Raw genomic sequence first — 18,443 nt, forward strand, 5'->3', positions numbered from 1 at the left:
AGGAGCAATTTGGAATGAGAATTTTTATTTTTTTTCTGTAAGGCTCATCCTGCCTGCAGTAGACCCTTTGGGCTTCTTAAGAGGTCCTACAGATTCTAATAGTTTCCTCTTTGTAGATGTGTTAATATATTTAAAATACTTAGGACATGGCCTGGTACATGACAGATGCTGTTTAACATCATTGTCATATGAAGAACACTCTGTGGGCCAATGGAGGTGTGCCTTAAAATTATTCGTCTTGCCTGATTTTGTTTGCATAACTTCTGGAGAGTCTGTGTCCTCCTCATCTAGGCCACTTTTCCATTTGTTGTGAAAGATGACCTTGTCCCTGCAGTCTCCGCCAGTAGTCACACAGCTTTTCACAGCAGCTGCCATCTTTAATTCTTTTTCCTGAGATTCCAGGAAGGTTGCGACATTGTCACTTTTTGGTTCTAGAATCTTTTAAATTTTCTGCATTTGCCTGAAAAGCGCCCCTATAAGAATAGATTTCCCATGGCTCTAAAAATTATTCCCAATAATACCTTACTTGGTTCAAAAGCAGACTGTTTCCCCTCATTTCATCTCAAATCAGACTTTTGGGCAAGATGTTCTTCAGAGTAAGCAAATCCACAACCTAAAAATCTCTTCAAGAGGCATCTCTGGTCTTGTGAAGAGACCTCTTCAAAAACCCACAGTAAAACTCCCTTCCCTCCAGTTGGCCACCAGTCTGCCACCAAACACGAACAAATTCTGCTGCTAATCGGTTTCCCTTGTGATCTGGTTCCTGAGGTCTTCGGATCTGTGCAATGAATTATTTATTGTTTTATTAAACAGACAGTGGTGTCCCAGAGAGGAACCATAAATAAAATGGAAATCTGGTGCTGTGATAAAGTAATAACTAGCATTAATGAGACCTGGTTTTCCTTTCAGAAAGTCCAGTGTACCTGTAACAAAGGTTAAAGCAATTTATATTTAATTTGCATTCTGATGTTAACTTTTAAACAGCAATTCTAACAAAAATGCATCAACTATTTCTAATTCTTACCTCTATCAAAAAAACAACTGTATAAATTTAAGACCAACACTAAAACAAAAACAAAAAAACTGTAAATTTTCTCTTTAGAAATGATTGTTAACAGTTGGAAGTGAGTGTGACAGCACCTTGTGGGTTTTTTAGTAATAAAAAGCTCTTTTCAACCACATTGTAAGTCTTCCTTCAAAGTTTTTTCCTTTGGTCTGGCTAATGTACGCTCCTCATAGCAAATTATCATTCATTATTTGGGTGCCACAGGCCCATTAAGCAAAGAAGAAAAAGAGAATTCTAATGTAAAGTAAGTTTATTAAATTAAATAAGATCTTGAAAATATGTATGATGGGTCTTGGGGGAGGACGTTCTTTTTCATCAACATAATCTTTAGGAGAGGAGTACTCATTTGCTTGCAAAGGCCATAATCTGTTCCTGGAGAAAAAATGTAAGTGAGTGAAACTCTTAACACTGTAAGGTGAAGAAAATAATTATTGTAGATAATTCTCTACAGAATTATTATTGTAGATAATAATCATGTAGATATTCTTCCCAAGAGTCCCTGTTTTATTTCAGCTAAAAAAAGGAATATATACGTATCTATAAACGCATGTTTTGGAGACAGGGTCTCACTGTGTTGACTGGGCTGGAGTGCAGTAGTGTGATCATAGCTCACTGCAGCCTCAAACTCCTGGACTCAAGCACTCCTCCCTCCCCAGCCTCCTAAAGTGGTGGGATTACAGGCATGAGCCACTGCACCCAACAGAAAAAACATATCTTTAAATGAAAGTTTTCAGGATGAAACCAGCCAAGCAGCGAAAGCAGCTTAAACATCTTCATCATTAGAAATCCCTATTCATTATTATTATTTTTTTTTTCCAAGAGACTGGTCTTACTCTGTCACCCAGTCTGAGTACAGTGATGTGATCATAGCTCACTGTAGCCTCAAACTCCTGGGCTTAAATGATCCTCTTGCCTGAGTGTCCTGAATAGCTAGGACTACAGGCATGTGCCACAACACTCCCTATTCACTATTCTTAAGCCCTTCTTATACATAAAGTTACTACTTAGATGTGGGCTGCAACACCTAAAAGCCTAGCAAGTACTCTTCTGCTCGTAACCCTTGAGAAGGCAGACACATAAAGATAATAATTTTACAGCCAAGAAAATTAATTCAAAGAAATTAAGAGCTGTGAGCCAGCCGCAGTGGCTCATGCCTGTAATCCCAGCACTTTGGGAGGCCGAGGCAGGCGGATCACAGGTCAGGAGTTCAAGACCAGCTTGGCCAACATGGTGAAACCCCATCTCTACTAAAAATTAAAAAATTAGTCGGGTGTGGTGGCAGGTGCCTGTAATCCCAGCCACTTGGGAGGCTGAAGCAGGATAATCACTTGAACCTGGGAGGCAGAGGCTGCAGAAATTGTGCCACTGAACTCCAGCCTCGGCGATAACAGCAAGACTCTGTCTCAAAAAAAAAAAAAAAAGAAATTGAGAGCTGTTTGCAAAGTCATTCCTCTGAGCAACCTCTTACTTTGAGTGGAGACACTGCATTTGTGGCCTGCAAGCCCCATGTCCTGAGCAACACAAGCGGGGCGGCACTGGTAGAATAGAGCCTTTTTAGTAGGTCTGTAGCAGCCAGAAGAGCAGTGTTGTGACGCTGTCTTTCCGTTTCATAACCTGTGAGGTGGCTCATGGAACCTGAAAGGCAGAGGAAAGATTAAATCCCTCATCCAATAATAAGGTTTTCTTCCCTCTCCTAGCAAGCCACCATATATATTTTATGTCCACTCCCTCTTGCTACTGTGGGCCCTGATTTTGCCTAACTATATGACCTCTGGATACTTCTCCACAGTACCAGAATCCTTACCTAAGTCCTTCCCATTGAAGGCTGCCGTACTGAGGTGATGGGCCAAGCTGGAGATATCCCCAAAGCCCATGTTGACACCCTGTCCTGCAAGCGGATGGACTCTGTGGGCTGCGTCCCTAAGAATAAAGCAGAGTTCAGGTGTGACATCTGGCAGCAAGGTGAGAAGGGAGTGGCCCTGCTCTGTTATCATCTTACCCAATGAGCGCCACCCGAGGCCTGACGTACTCAGCAGCATGTCCCAACCCAAGAGGAAACAGAACTCGGCTTTTGGCATCCACCCTGGCTACGCTTGGGGGCAGCTGGCGAGCCGAGACCTTCGTGGGCTTCAGAAGACCGACAGCATATTGCAGCATGGCACCAGCTGTGTCGATGAAGTCCGTGTGGTCAGCATCACTCCACTGAGCAGCACCAGCCACAAGACACACAAGGTGAAATTTGAGTAGCAGGGAATTAAAAATTCAACAAAGAAACCTTGTTTGTAACTAAAGCTTAGGCTAATGCTACCCAACTTGCCTACACTGATCTTGACAAGTGATAAGCCCCTCAAGTGCACAGCTCAACTTCTCATCGCTCCCCACAGGTTTTAAGATCAAGCCAAACTGCACATGAGCTGGCCCCTGCCTACTGCTGAGCTTCACCTTTCACTAGTCCCCACCCTCAATAACCATACACTGGCCACAGTATAGCTCATCACACAGTATCCTTCTACCTCCACGACTCTCCTCTGCTTAGAATGCCCGTCTCTATTTCATTAGGATAACACCTCAGAGCATCCAGAAGATGTCGCTTCTTTTTAACCCCTCCAGTCTTTCTCTGTGTTTCCTCCTGTATGCTTCCCCAGCATCCTATGCATACTTCTATCACTGTACGAAGATTGTCATTTACGGTCTTCCTCGCCTGACTATGAACTTCCTGAAAGCAGAGACTGTTCTCAGTATCTCCAGAGCCTGCTACATAGAAAGGACAATTAATGGTGAATGACTGCACTGCAGAGGTCCTAGACCTGTGCCAGGAATATATACTAAATGGCCCAGAGTGGGGTAGTGTTCACCATTTATCTCAGAATCCACTTCATTATGTTCCTTTCATTATTGTTGCTACTACAGAGCAGTGGAGTCTAGTTCTTTGGTGCGAAGGTGGCAGGCTTTGAGTGTCATTTAGGCTCCAAAAGTAATACTGGTACCCCTATTATCCAAAGGCTGTGTCTACTCCAGAATAGTTATTAGTATTTGTTGAGCACCTACAATGTACTAAAGATGTTCCATGCATTTTACAAAAGTTCTCTCATTTTGAAAGTCTTCATTCAATCCTGAGAAGTTAGTGATACTATTTATATTTTTCAGGAAATGAACAGGTAGAACCAGTATTGAACCCACCTACTAAGCTTACTCTTAAGCCCCATGCTGATATTCGCTCAGCCTTTCCCTAGGAATACTTCCAATGAATTAGGCTTGAAAGGTTCAGGTAGCTGGAACCTAGCAGAACTGTTCCAAGTGATGCAAGTGTTACAGCTTCAAAAAAAGGCCAATGCTAACCACCACCCAGGCAGCTGTTTCAGTCAGCCTAACAGCAGCCCACAACCCTCAAAAGGTTATTATTTATTATTTCTATTGTTTTGCATTTCCCTGTATGCCCTCCTCCACATAATCCAGACCAAGCATTATAGTTACAAAGTACAAAGGGACAGCTGACTGGTTACTCCTTTTTCCTGACTCAAAACCACCTTTCTGGCTGGGCATGGTGGCTCACGCCTGTAATTCCAGCACTTTGGGAGGCCAAGGCAGGCAGATCACTTGAGGTCAGGAGTTTGAGACCAGCCTGGCCAACATGGTGAAACCCCATCTCTACTAAAAATACAAAAATTAGCCAGGCATGGTGGCACATGACTGTAGTCCCAGCTACTCGGGAGGCTGAGGCAGGAGAATCACTTGAACCCGGGAGGCAGAGATTGCACAGTGAGCCAAGATCGCGCCACTGCACTCCAGCCTGGCAAGACTCTGTTTTTTTAAAAAAAAAAACAAAAACACATCTTTCTGTATGTCCTCCTGCAACACATCATTAGCTGGGTATATTGATACTCACAAAGGCAGAGTTAACGGCATCCACAAATTTTTCCTCATCCATGCTAACTAGCTGTGCTGCATGTTCATGGGACGTAGACCAAACCAAGGAACTCAAGGTGTCTGAAAGCTGTGTCAAAAGAACACCAATACCAAGGGCTAAGATTCTTCTGCACTTGGGAACTCTCAAGCATAAAAAGATAAGAAGGGAACTTACAACCAGCCTGGACAGATTCCCTTGAAACCAGAAAAAGGCTGAGAGAAAGGGAAGAGGAAAGGCTGCATGCATGTGGGCACACTGGCCAGAAGGACCTCTTACCGGAAGCAGAGCAATAGGCCCAGAGGGAAGAAATCTCTGCCAGGCTACGTTGTTTTCTGTGGCCTGCAACAGAGAGGAGAAAAGTTTCTCTGCGAAGTACCTAGTGCCTATGAATAGAGTCCCCAGATGGCAGCTCAGCATCTTACCTCTGATAAATGCAGAGTAGCCACAACAGCAGACTGGTCATAGTTCCAGCTCACATTCTGGATTCCAGCAGCCTGCCGTACTCCAGAGTTGTGACCATCTGCACCTATCTGCATGGACACACAAGCCTGCTAAGTCTTACAGCCTCTTCTTAAACTGCTTCAGAAGTTTTTCTCTGCCCCCTAAAGTTTCCTCCAGCTCTGATTGTTGGTGAGCCCATTCTGTGGCAGGATAATTCCATCAGGCCTGCTTCACTCAGAGCCCCTAGAGGCGGAGCCCCTGCACTGTGTCACCTCAGCCTCAGCCAACAAAGCCAAAGCTGGACATGACTCAAAAGGTGCCAGCCATGAGTTAAACTCAGCCAGGCCCTCCTGATATTTGAACTAGAGAGCAATAAGGAAAGTTTCAGTATGGGGCACACACTGGAGCTGAATAGTTCTGATGTAGGGTTAGGAATGGCTGCCATGCAAAAAGGGAAGCTTGTGAGCAGAAAGGAGAAAAATGAGAGGCAAGAGATCAATGACCACAGACTCCTCAGAGGGAAAGAACAGCCTCCATTCCCTACACTGTGGTGCCTGCCCTGTGAGGCCCAGCTATCTGTTATTTCATGACCTAAGACGGCCCATGAGATTGCTTCCTGTACAGAATTTAGGATGAGACCATCTCAACTTGAGCTGGCCTGAATGGGTACCAGTCCTTATAACCAAAAGCTTTGCCTAAAATTAAACTATAGCTTAGATCTAAAACCAGAGTCCCTAGAATCTAGGATAAGATGTAGATATACGAGACCCCTAGCAAAGTAAGAATCTTCAACTACCAACAATTTGGTCTGGAAGGTGCTGCCATCACCTAGGGTAATATGAACCCAAGGGCTGGAGTCTGCCATAGGAAATGGACAAGGCCAGGTATAGCGAATGGCTTTGCTCCTGTAGAGAACCGTCACTTGGTCTGGGGAGTTCAAAAGAGAGAAAAAAAAATTAGAAAGGCGGGCCACATAGGCTGAGGAAAAAGCCATAACTAAACCTAAAGCAAGGTCCCAGGACAGCAGTGTCTTGTCATTTAAGATTTAAAAAAAAAAAAAAAATCAGTAATTAATGCTATGGTCTGAGCTAATAAATGACAGAAGCCACAGAGATAACTCAATGTCAAAAAAAGACACTGAAGTTCTCAGTGAACTCCGTCAGAGGCACTCTTTCTTACTGTCCACATGCTTCTGCGCCTCCATTTTCACTCTGCGCCTAAATGAGCCCGTGTGTGCTTTTACAGTAGACAAGCTGGGAATACCATAGGCTGAAACAAATCCTAGACTACAAAATATTTTCTTCCAGCTGGAAACCATTTCATTTTTCTGGTCATAAAAACAATACGCTCTATAGCCAGGCACGGGTGGCTCATGCTTGTAATCCCAGCACTTAGGGAGGCTGAGGCAGGAGGATCACTTGAGCCCAGGAGTTCACGACCAGCCTGGGCAACATGGTAAAACCCCATCTTTACAAAAAATTAACCAGGCATGATGGTGCTCACCTGTAGTCCCAGTTAGTCAGGAGGCTGAGGTGAGAGGATTGCTTGAGCCACTGCACCCCAGCCAGGGAAAACAAAGCAAGACCTTGTCTCAAAACAAAACAAAACACTATCTCCAAAAATATCAGACTGTATACATCATTTACAGCTTTTTGTATGTCAGTCAGTCATACCCTCAACAAAGCAATTTAAATAATAATAGTAAGCTCGCTGTAAAAGTTTGGACAACAAAGAAAGGTTAAAGTGGGGAAAAATCACCCTTAATGAAACTACTCAGAGACAACTGCAGTTACAGCTTTGGTGTATAGCTTTCCAGACAATTTCCTATGCATGTACATACACACACAAGTGTGATCATATGACCCAATATATTATGGAACAAATTTCTGAGTTATTAAATTTTAGATCCAAATTATCTTTAAAAGGTACATCGTGGTTCATTACATGAACTACTATTCAATATCAAAAAGCATTTAAGTTGCTTCCAATTTTTCTCTCTCTAGAACAGTAAGATATTTGCAAATCACCTGATAAATTTATATTCAGAATATATAAAGAACTCCTATAACTCAAAAAGAGAAATAATCCAATTTAAAAACAGGCAAGGCTGGGCACAGTGGCTCATGCCTGTAATCCCAGCACTTTGGGAGGCCAAGGCTGGTGGATCACGAGGTCAGGAGATCGAGACCATCCTGGTGAACACTGTGAAACCCCGTCTCTACTAAAACTTCAAAAAAATTAGCCGGGCGTGGTGGCGGGCGCCTGTAGTCCCAGCTACTCAGGAGACTGAGGCAGGAGAATGGCATGAGAATGAACCAGGGGGGCGGAGCTTGCAGTGAGCGGAGATCGTGCCACTGCACTCTGGCCTGGGCAACAGAACGAGACTCCGTCTCAAAAAAAAAAAAAAAACAGGCAAAAGATTTTGAACAGACATTTCTCCAAAGTGGATACACAAATGGCCAGTAAGGACATGAAAAGATACTTGGCATCATTAGTTATTAAGGAAACACAACCACAACTACCATGAGATACCACTTCACTCTCAACAGGATGGCTACAGTTTTTTTTTTTTAAAGAAGGAAAATAAGTGTTGGTGAGGATGTAGAGAAATTGGAACCCTTATATACTGGTGGGAAAGTGAAATTGCATAGCCTCTTTAGAAAAGTTTGGCAGCTTCTGAAAATATTAAGCATAGAATTATTATATGACCCAGCAATTCCTAAGTATCCAGCACTGTGAAATAATCATCAGAGAATTCCTTTTTTTGAGATGGAGTCTTGCTCTGTCGCCCAGGCTGGAGTGCAGTGGCATAATCTTGGCTCACTGCAAGCTCCACCTCCTGGTTCACGCCATTCTCCTGCCTCAGCCTCCCGAGTAGCTGGGTCTACAGGCACCTGCCACCGCGCCCGGCTAATTTTTGTTTTGTATTTTTAGTAGAGATGGGGTTTCACCATGTTAGCCAGGATGGTCTTGATCTCCTGACTTTGTGATCCGCCTGCTTTAGCCTCCCAAAGTGCTGGGATTACAGGCGTGAGCCACCACACCCGCCCATCAGAGGATTTCTCTATGGTGGACACTGAATATTGTAAAAGAGATCCTTTCTTCCAGTAAGTCCTAAGCAGTTCACTTCCTAATGAATGCAAGATGGAAGATGGGGGCCTCACCAGACACAGCCTCCAGCTGCTTAGTGAGAGCATGCATGATGACATCATTCTCCACGATATAGCCCATATCATCTAAATTATCCTTATCAAACATTATCAGGGCCTCTGAGCAGGCGTCCCACACCTGGAAACACAAAAGGAAAGTTTGCATTAAAACCAAGAAGGAAACATCACTCCAATCAGAAACAATATTGCTTTCCCAAGTGACAGAGCAGAAAAATCACAATTGTCAGTCTCTCTGGCAGGAAAATATAGAATTAGAAGATTCTGGGAATGCTTCTCCCCACTTCGTCAGACTGTGAACCTTGTCTGATTCCTCTTACATTCAGAGAACACTTGAAGAAAGTGGACTCCAATAGCTTAACACAAGACAGACCAAAACATCTTGACAAAATTGAAAAAGATAAAGGGGCACCTGCATTCGCCGAAAGGCTCTGTATCTCATGTTGCAGATATGGTCCCAGGCACCAAAACCTACAAAAGAAAGGATCTATAGACCAGAGTGACCTCACAGGGACCTGGGCTCCCCCTTGTCCCTCCATCCTGTTATGTAAAGGGTTGTTTTCAGTATTCTTCAATAATACTCTCCACTTCTATCTTGTTTGATGTTAGTACCTAAGCTACTCTGTTCCCCAGTTCCAGGTTGCATAGCATGAAAAACTACCCAGCTTCTGCCGGGCGCGGTGGCTCACGCCTGTAATCCCAGCACTTTGGGAGGCCGAGGCGGGCGGATCACGAGGTCAGGAGATCGAGACCATCCTAGCTAATATGGTGAAACCCCGTCTCTACTAAAAAATACAAAAAATTAGTCGGGCGTTGTGGCGGGTGCCTGTAGTCGCAGCTAATTGGGAGGCTGAGGCACGAGAATGGTGTGAACCCAGGAGGCGGAGCTTGCAGTGAGCCGAGATCGCACCACTGCACTCCAGCCTGGGTGACAGAGCAAGACTCCATCTCAAATAAATAAATAAATAAATAAATAAAGACCCAGCTTCCATGATCAAAGGGTCGAATCACATAAAGTAGGGGAAATAAAAAAAGAAAACCAAATCCATATTGTTCTTTTTCTTCATCATCCTATTGAAGTTATAAAACTCCTAAAGACAATTTTTAAAAAATTATTTTTACAAAGGATTTCTAGAAACTTAAAACCATTTGTCTTTTCTTTTTTTTTTGAGACGGAGTCTCGCTCTGTCGCCCAGGCTGGGGTGCAGTGGCTTGATCTCAGCTCACTGCAAGCTCCGCCTCCTGGGTTTATGCCATTCTCCTGCCTCAGCCTGCGGAGTAGCTGGGGCTACAGACGCCCGCCACCTCGCCGGGCTAGTTTTTTGTATTTTTTAGTAGAGACGGGGTTTCACCGTGTTAGCCAGGATGGTCTCAATCTCCTGACCTCGTGATCCGCCCGTCTCGGCCTCCCAAAGTGCTGGGATTACAGGCTTGAGCCACCGCGCCCGGCCCATTTGTCTTTTCTTTTTCAAGATACAAGGTCTCGGTATATTGCCCAGGCTGGACAAACTCCCGGGCTCAAGTGATCCTCCCATCTCAGCCTCCCAAGTGGCCAGGACTACAGGTACACATGACTGTGCCTGGCACTATTTTTTATTTTTTAGCTCTTCATAGCGCTGAACAGATTTATTCACTGAGGAAATAGTTACTGATCACCAACTATGTGCCAAATACAGTAAAGTGGGAAACCAAATGGACAAAGTCCCTGGCCTTCTGCAGTTAACATTCTAATTGGAGAGATGGACAATAAAAAACAAACACATAATATAATGCCAGGTAGTAGTAAGCATTATGAAGAAAAATAGAGCAGGGAAAGGGGCTAGAAAGTGATGGAAGAGTTTAATTTGAGATGGGGTGATTACAGACAGGATGGTCTGAGGGAAATATCCAGCAGACCTAATGACAGTTTGCTAACTGGTTCCACGTGTACACATTATTCATCTGCACCCCAAGAGCATTTCACATGCAAGCTCCCTAGCTTGCTAGAGGGCTTGACTCAGGATGAAGAGAGCACTGCTATTCAAAGTGAATGTTCATGATTAGTTCATATGATTTCAGTTCCACCAATTCATAATGACACAACATCACAAGTGAAGTCAACATGATGGACCCACGTGCCTCAAGGATGCATTCCTGACAGGGAGTTGATGCAGTGGCAATTGCAGGGGTCCACATCTGCATTAGACTACCAATCCCACCCCCTCTCCACCCACCTCAGTGAGTTCCCTCCTTGTCAGAGGCTCTGATGACTCTGCCCCATGGGATACACTAGAAAGCTGAGTGGGAAAGGAGACTGGATCTTTGAAGGAGGATCTTCTACTCACTACTGAGAAGCGTTGCAGAGCCAGGAGAAATGGAGCTGACCCTGTTGCTGTAAGTTTCTGACAATTTCTCCAATACTTTCTTTGGACCCGCTTCTAGCAACAGGATTTTCTTGTCATGAAAGTGAATATCATACCCTAAAATAAAAAAATAAAAAATTTATATCATTTCAGGAAAATCAAGTATTTCTTTTCCCATTACCAAGAGAAACAACAGAGTAACTACTTAACCCTTAGAGTATGAATTTTTTACAGAGAACATAAAGTAAACACTATACCCATGCAGAGTCCTAAGCAATAACATACACCACCATTTTAGCCATGAGAACCACCCAGCCCACAACTGTAAGGCTTCTCCAAAGACCACTACATGCCACGTGCCAAGAAGCAAGTAATGGCAAACACCTAACTAGCAAAGGAAACGCCCTAGAAAGGAAAAATGAAGTGAAAAAGTTATAGTATTTAAACACCAGTTCTTTCCAATCTGGAGTATTACAGTCACTAAAAATTACAACTCCTGTTCAAAAGAAAAAGTGGAATAAATAAGCAAAATTCAATGCAGTCTCAAGATTAAACCAAGAATAAAGAATTACGAGTTTATAAAGGCTGGTGAGGTGGCTCACACCTGTAATCCCAGCACTTTGCAGGCCAAGGTGGGCAGATCACCTGAAGTCAGGAGTTCGAGACCAGCCTGGCCAACATGGTGAAACCCCGTCTCTACTAAAAATACAAAAAAATTAGCCAGGCGTGATGGCGGGCACCTGTAATCCCAGCTACTCGGGAGGCTGAGGCAGGAGAATCACTTGATCCTGGGAGGCAGAGGTTGCAGTGAGCCAAGATTGTACCATTGCATTCCAGCCTGGGCAACAAGAGCAAAACTCCATCTCAAAAAAAAGAATTAGAGTTTATAAAAGAAAAGGTGGGCCAGGCATGGTGGCTCACACCTGTAATCTTAGCATTTTGGGAGGCCGAGGTGGGAGGATCGCTCAAGCCCAGGAGTTCAAGACCAGCCTGGGCAACATAGCAAGACCCTGTCTCTACAAAAATATATATTTTTAAAAACTAGCTAGGCATGGTGGCACACCTGAGCCATGTTTGTGCAACTGCACTCCTACTTGGGGGACAGAGTAAAACCCTGTCTGAAAAACTAAAAAAAACAAAAAACAAAAAACTAAAAGGTCAGGCACAGTGGGTCACGCCTGTAATCCCAGCACTTTGGGAGACCGAGGCGGATGGATCACTTGAGCTCAGGAGTTTGAGACCAGCGTGGGCAACATGGTGAAACCTCGTCTCTACTAAAAACACAAAAATTAGCCAGATGTGATGGCGGGTGCCTGTGGTCCCAACTCCTCAGAAGGCCGAGGCAGGAGAATCACTGGAACCTGGGAGGCAGAGGTTGCAGTGAGCTGGGATCCTGCCACTGCACTCCAGCCTGGGTGACAGAGCGGAGACTCTGTCTCAAAAAAAAAAAGAAAGTTAGCTCCAGCCATACAGACAGTGAGCGGCCCCTCTTGCTGCAGTACCACAGCAGCTTTTGCTGTGGAGGATGGGGCACAGGGACACACTCTGTAGAGGGCACTAGCTTCTTCTCTTTTTTTGAGATAGAGTCTCCACTCTGTCACCCAGGCTGGAGTGCAGTGGCACAATCTCGGCTCACTGCAACCTCCCCCTTCCAGTTTCAAGCAATTCTCCTGCCTCAGCCTCCCAAGTAGCCATGAGAACCACCCTGTTACAGAAGTCTATGATCTGCTTTAAGTTAAATTTTGTGTATCTTGTGAGATGAGGATCATAGGGTGGAATAGCTGCCCTCAGACCAGGGTGTCCAATCTTTTGGCTTCCCCAGGCCACAATGGAAGAAGAATTATCTTGGGTCACATATAAAAAACACTAATACTAATGATAGCTTAGGAGCTAAAAAAAAAAAAATCGCAAAAAATATCTCATAATGGGCCGGGCATGGTGATTCATGCCTGTAATCCCAGCACTTTGGGAGGCAGGGGCAGGTGGATCACGAGGTCAGGAGTTCGAGACCAGCCTGGCCAATATAGTGAAACCCCGTCTCTACTAAAAATACAAAAATTAGCCGGGTGTGGTGGCGTGTGCCTGTAATCCTAGAGGTTGCAGTGAACCGAGATCGTGCCATTGTACTCCATCCTGGGCAACAAGAGCGAAACTCCGACTGGGGGGTGGGGCGGGGGGAAGTGAAAAGACTACAAAATGGAAGAAAATATTTGCAAGTCATTTATCAGATAAGGGACTTGTATACAGAATAAACAAAATAATGGCCAGGCAGGGTTGCTTATGCCTGTAATCCCAGCACTTTGGGAGGCTGAGGCGGGTGGATTGCTTGAGCCCAGGAGTTCCAGACCAGCCTGGGCAACATAGTGAGACCTCGTCTCTACAAAAAAATACAAAAATCAGCCGAGTGGTGGCCATGCCTGCAGTCCCAGCTATTTGGGAGGCAGAGGCAGGAGGATCAATTGAGCCAGGGAGGTTGAGGCTACAGTGAGCTGTGATCGTGCCACTGCACTGCAGCCTGGGCACAGAGGAAGACCCTGTCTCGAAAAATAAATAAAAATGACTCTTCCACTCAGTATTCAAAAGACAAACTGCTCAATTAAAAACCGGGCAAAGGGTCTGAATAGGCATTTTTCCAAAGAAGACACAAATGACCAAAAAACATGTGAAAGGATATTCAACATCATTAATCATTAGGGAAATACAAATCAAAACCTGAAGATCCCACTTTACTTACACCCACTACAATGTCTATAAACAAAAAGACAATGACAAGTACTGTCCAGGATCTGGAGAAACTGGAACTCTCATATATAAATAACCCTGGGAAGGCCTGCTTTCCCATGAGTAGAACAGACTCAGAACGCCCCTCCCACTTTTGACCCTACTGGGCCCTGAAGGACCACACGCATTCCAGCCTGCCCTGGGGTTCCTCTAGGAGGGCAGGGGAGAAACTGTCTTTGGACAAGTCGTGCTAGGGCTCTCACGGCTCTCATCGTGCCTCCGCGGCCCAGTGTCCCGCCACTAGTAGCCTGGAGAGGAGCTTACCCAAGGCACAGGCCATTGCAGCGCCCACCAGGCCTCCACCCGACACCACCACGTCATACACGGGGTCTGTTGAGGCGCCGGACCACCTGCGGCAGGACACCAGCGGGCTGCTGTAGGCAGCTGCACCCACAACCCCACATCGGCTCACCAGCCGGGCGGCCATGGTGCAGACCTGCGCCGTCGCACTCAGGCCTCCGGCAAGCCCAACTAGGTAGTGCTTCCGGAGCAGAGCACTCCAATCCCGTCCCGCTTCAGCGGCGCCCTCAGAACCGGAAATAAAATGCGCGAAGAGAATAGGCCAATCGGAAAACGAACTTTGCCTCCTCGGGCGGGATGGATCGGAGGCTGCCCTGGAAGCCTATCAGACGCCAAAGCTAGAAAGGGGTGGACCCTGGCTCCGCACAGCTAGCGCTGCCGCCGCTGCTGCACCTATCGCTGTCACAGCCGCTGCTGCCTCTGTCCAGCCGAAATGACCGTGGAGAGGCCTGAGGGAGCCCCCGGAGGCGCGGAGGGGAGCCGTCAGGTGAGGAGAGAAAGAGAAGGGAGGAAGCGGGACTGCCCCCGGGAAAGGAATCCCAGAGAGGAAACTGTTTGGCGTTGCCTTGGAAACAGACAGCAGGGGCGTGTGACGGAGGGGCGTGGGGTTAAAATGAGCGTTTAGGGACCAGGAGGCGGATTCTGATTTGCAGACCTGAACCTCTCGGACTTTATACGAGGCTCGTTATAGGCAATGTCACATAGGTTTTCGCTTATCCTGTTGAAAGGTACTCTATGATATTAGTGTCGTCCGTTTTGTAGAGAAGAAACTAAGGCACAAAAAGATTAAGAAAATTGCCCCCCACATTTGACCGAGGTGGTGGCTCACGCCTGTAATCCCAACACATTGGGAGGCAGAGGCGGGTGGATCACCTGAGGTCAGGAGTTCGAGACCAGCCTGGCCAACATGGTGAAACCCCGTCTCTACTAAAAATTTAAAAAAAAGGCCAGGCGGTGGCTCCGCCTGTAATCCTAACTGCTTTGGGAGAGTGAGGCAAGCGGATCTAAAGGTCCAAGAAATCAGAGACAGGCTGGTTTCCACTGGCAAAACCCCCGTCTCTACAGAAAATACAAGAATGGCTAGGCATGGTGAAGTGCGCCTGTAAGGGCTTGGCCCAGTTGCACAGGAAAGGACTGAGGCAGGAGAATCGCTTGAACCCGGGAGGCGGAGCTTACAGTGAGCTGAGATCGCACCACTGCACCCCAGCCTGGCGACAGAGCGAGACTCTGTCTCAAAAAAAAACAAAACAACAACCAGGTGTGGTGGCGCCTGCCTCCAGTGATCCACCAGCCAAGGCCTTCCAAAGTGCTAGGATTACCGTGAGCCAGTGTGCCTGGCGGACCCTAAATTCTTAAAGACAGAAAGTAGACTTGCAGTTGCTTAGGGCTGGTGGGGTGGGGTGTGGATGGTTAGGGGAAATAGGGAGTGACTACTAAAGAGTATGGCGTTTATTTTAGGGGCGATGAAGGTGTTCTAAAATTGTGATGGTAGTTGCACAATTCTGTGTATATACCAAAACCACTGAATTGTACACTTTAAATGAGCGAATATATTGTATAGAAATTATATCTTAATAACGTTGTCTTTAAAAAAAAAAGAAAAAATGTGCCCAAGATCGCACACTCTTTGTAGCAGAGCCAGGGCTAGGGTGCATACATACCTCTGACTCTTACCCTGGATTTTAGTAAGGCTGGCTCCTCATCAATCAATTGTCAATTCAAAGTTCCTCCACAATGAAAAATAAAAATCAGCCCAGGACTGAGGAAGTATAACTCAGACTGTCATAGGCATAGATAATGCCAACAGCAAGAGCATCAGGAAACAGTGTTTCAGGTCCATACTATAGGTGCAAAATTACTAACACTCCTTCTTCCAAATTATACTGCTTACTGATCAATTAGTTACTCACCCTACTTTATTCTTCTCACCTTTTGAATAAGAATTGCGTTTGGGCGGGGCCCAGTGGCTCACACCTGTAATCCCAGCACTTTGGGAGGCCAAGGCAGGCGAATCATTTGAGCTCAGGAGTTGGAGACCACCCTGGGCAACATGGTGAAACCCCGTCTCTACAAAAAATTTAAAAATTAGCCAGATGTGGTGGTGCGTGCTGTAGTTCCAGCTACTCGGGAGGCTGAGGTGGGAGGATCATCACGTGAGCTCAGGAGGTTCAGGCTGCAGTGAGGCATGATTGCACCACTGCACTCCAGAACCTGGGTGACAGAGCAAAATCCTGCCTTAAAAAAAAAAAAAAAGCTCAATCATTCACTTATTAAATTGTCCCCACTTCATGACAACACCATTCCAGAATCAATCAGGGAAGCTGGCCAGCCGTATAAAAATCACACCCCCGACCCTAAGTTCCCTATGTTTTCCGTAGTGTCCTGCATCAAGTTAATAAACCTAACTGATGTACCGATTACAAGTACATTCTTAATAACCTTCATCTGATAGACTTTTATCAACCAAAAAGCTTTCCATAGGCACTTTTTTTTTTTTTTTTTTTTTTTTTGAGACGGAGTCTCGCTGTCTCCCAGGTTGGAGTACAGTGGCACGATTTTGGCTCACTGCAAGCTCCGCCTCCCGGGTTCACGCCATTCTCCTGCCTCAGCCTCCAGAGTAGCTGGGACTACAGGCGCCCGCCACCGCACCCGGCTAATTTTTTGTATTTTTAGTAGAGACAGGGTTTCACCACATTAGCCAGGATGGTCTGGATCTCCTGACCTCTTGATCCGCCTGCCTTGGCCTGCCAAAGTGCTGGGATTACAGGCATGAGCCACGGCGCCCGGCTGGCACTCCATCTTTTTATAACCTCACAGTCGTTTATGGTTTTCACGGAATTTATTATCATCTTATGTTGTCTGTCTTCTCTTACTACAGTGTAGGCTTCAAGGGAGTAAGGATCTTGTTTGTCTTGTTCTCAGCCAAATGCCCAGTGCACATCAGGCACCCAGTAAATATGGTATGAATGAATGGAGTACTGAAAAAGTTAATTGTGTGTCCTGCTTCTTAGGACATTGCTCTTCCAGCCAGACCATACTGTCTCTCTTGTTAATCATCCATTCCTTTTTTTTTTTTTTTTTTGAGATGGAGGTTTGCTCTTGTTACCCAGGCTGGAGTGCAGTGGTGTGATCTCATCTTACTGCCACCTCAGCCTCCCAGGTTCAAGCGATTCTCCTGCCTCAGCCTCCCCAGTAGCTGAGGTTACAGGCATCCACCACCACACCCAGCTAATTTTTGTATTTTTGTGGAAATGGGGTTTTACCATGTTGGTCTTGAACTCCTGACCTCAGGTGATCCACCTCCCTCAGCCTCCCAAAACACCGGGATTACAGGCATGAGCCACTGCTCCCGGCCATCATCCATTCCTTGACAGAGTGCAAATTAGCTAGAACATGAGGAAAGCAGAGGAGTAGAGACAAGGGAAGGGGGAGAAGGAAGATGAGCAAGAAGTAGGTACAACCCAAGTAAGGCAGAATGCGGCCATCATCATGGCGCAGGATTCCTGGAGTGCAGGGGTCAGAGTGCATGGTACAGGTGAGGTACTCTGTAAAAGCTTACTGCACTGTATGGCGTAGGGAACCAACTTCAGCTCTTCACTTCCCTCTCCATCCCTTCAGTGAAGCGCACTTCATAGACCAAGTTGTGAAATGTCTTTAGAGCAAGAAACACATCTTATTTTAAAAAATTCCTCCCCAAGTATTGGGATTACAGGGATGAGCCAGCGCACCTGGCAGACCCCAAATTCTCCCCAGTCCCTAATATACAGAGGCTTGTTCAAAGTGAAATTAAGTTATGATTTGAATACCTTTGAAATTATTGTTTCACTCACAGCCTATTTCTATTCTATTGTAGATATTTTCCCCCAAATCCTCCCCAGACACAGAGGCAGGAGAGGAGGTGTCTGGGGATGGGCTGGTTTTGCCCAGGGCCAGCAAACTTGACGAGTTCCTCAGCCCAGAGGAGGAGATAGATTCTACTTCTGACTCAACTGGGAGCTTTTACCAGACCTTACAGGTACTGAAGCAGAAAGGCAGACCGTGTCTGTTGGAGTCTCTCTTTCAGTCTGACCCAGAGAGTGATGAAAGCCTCTCTGAAGATGAGGAGGACCTGGAGAGTTTCTTCCGAGACAAGGGCAGGGGGAAGGTACAGGTCCAGCGCCCCCAGGCTCTGAGGTAAGGCACTGCAGCTCCACGGCTGCCTCACTCCACACCTCCACAGAGGTCACATCGTGTCTCTGGGCTTCATCTTCCTCTGTAAAGCAAAGAGCACTTCTGCAAGTTGCCATTTACTGAGGCTGTAGCTCAGAATCAGCTTTTGATTCCAAACAGGTGTTCCGATTCCTCCCCAGGAATCCTAAATCACTTTGGGCAACACTTAGTCCAGTGATGCCCTGGAATTAATTAAAGGGAAGCCTTTCCTCAGGCGCAGTGGCTCACAC

The 18,443-nt window shown here is 45.9% G+C and overlaps 3 protein-coding genes across 9 annotated transcripts in view; 2 read left to right on the top strand and 1 right to left on the bottom strand.

The window, feature by feature from the left end:
• Positions 1-3,601, top strand: part of ENTPD5 (ectonucleoside triphosphate diphosphohydrolase 5 (inactive)) — a 57,401-nt gene extending 53,800 nt beyond the window's left edge. The window contains exon 16 of the mRNA XM_009211941.4: positions 2,856-3,601. Coding sequence (XP_009210205.1) covers positions 2,856-2,888 — 33 coding nt within the window. The 3' untranslated portion in view covers positions 2,889-3,601. The remainder of the gene's footprint in view (positions 1-2,855) is intronic.
• On the bottom strand, positions 1-14,369 carry COQ6 (coenzyme Q6, monooxygenase). Of its 7 annotated transcripts, XM_003902034.4 has the most exons (12): positions 13,969-14,206; positions 10,906-11,040; positions 8,994-9,052; positions 8,579-8,702; positions 6,211-6,341; positions 5,396-5,503; positions 5,250-5,312; positions 4,953-5,060; positions 3,066-3,268; positions 2,871-2,986; positions 2,535-2,701; positions 1,299-1,438 (listed from the first exon to the last, which is right to left on the bottom strand). In XM_003902034.4, exons 1-12 carry the CDS (start codon positions 14,129-14,131, stop codon positions 1,409-1,411), a joined length of 1,407 nt encoding a protein of 468 aa, XP_003902083.1. In that variant the 5' UTR covers positions 14,132-14,206; the 3' UTR covers positions 1,299-1,408. The 7 variants fall into 7 exon arrangements, with proteins under 7 accessions (XP_021797068.1, XP_003902083.1, XP_021797070.1 ...); XM_021941376.1 differs by lacking the exon at positions 1,299-1,438 and adding an exon at positions 1-923 and having other exon boundaries at positions 4,953-5,312; positions 13,969-14,236; XM_021941378.1 differs by lacking the exon at positions 13,969-14,206 and adding an exon at positions 14,284-14,369 and having other exon boundaries at positions 4,953-5,312.
• FAM161B (FAM161 centrosomal protein B) overlaps positions 14,249-18,443 on the top strand; it is a 16,281-nt gene continuing 12,086 nt past the window's right edge. The window contains exons 1-2 of the mRNA XM_009211945.2: positions 14,249-14,491; positions 17,858-18,177. Coding sequence (XP_009210209.2) covers positions 14,438-14,491; positions 17,858-18,177 — 374 coding nt within the window. The 5' untranslated portion in view covers positions 14,249-14,437. The remainder of the gene's footprint in view (positions 14,492-17,857; positions 18,178-18,443) is intronic.

Source organism: Papio anubis, chromosome 7, assembly GCF_008728515.1.
Source record: "Papio anubis isolate 15944 chromosome 7, Panubis1.0, whole genome shotgun sequence".
Taxonomy (NCBI): domain Eukaryota; kingdom Metazoa; phylum Chordata; class Mammalia; order Primates; family Cercopithecidae; genus Papio; species Papio anubis.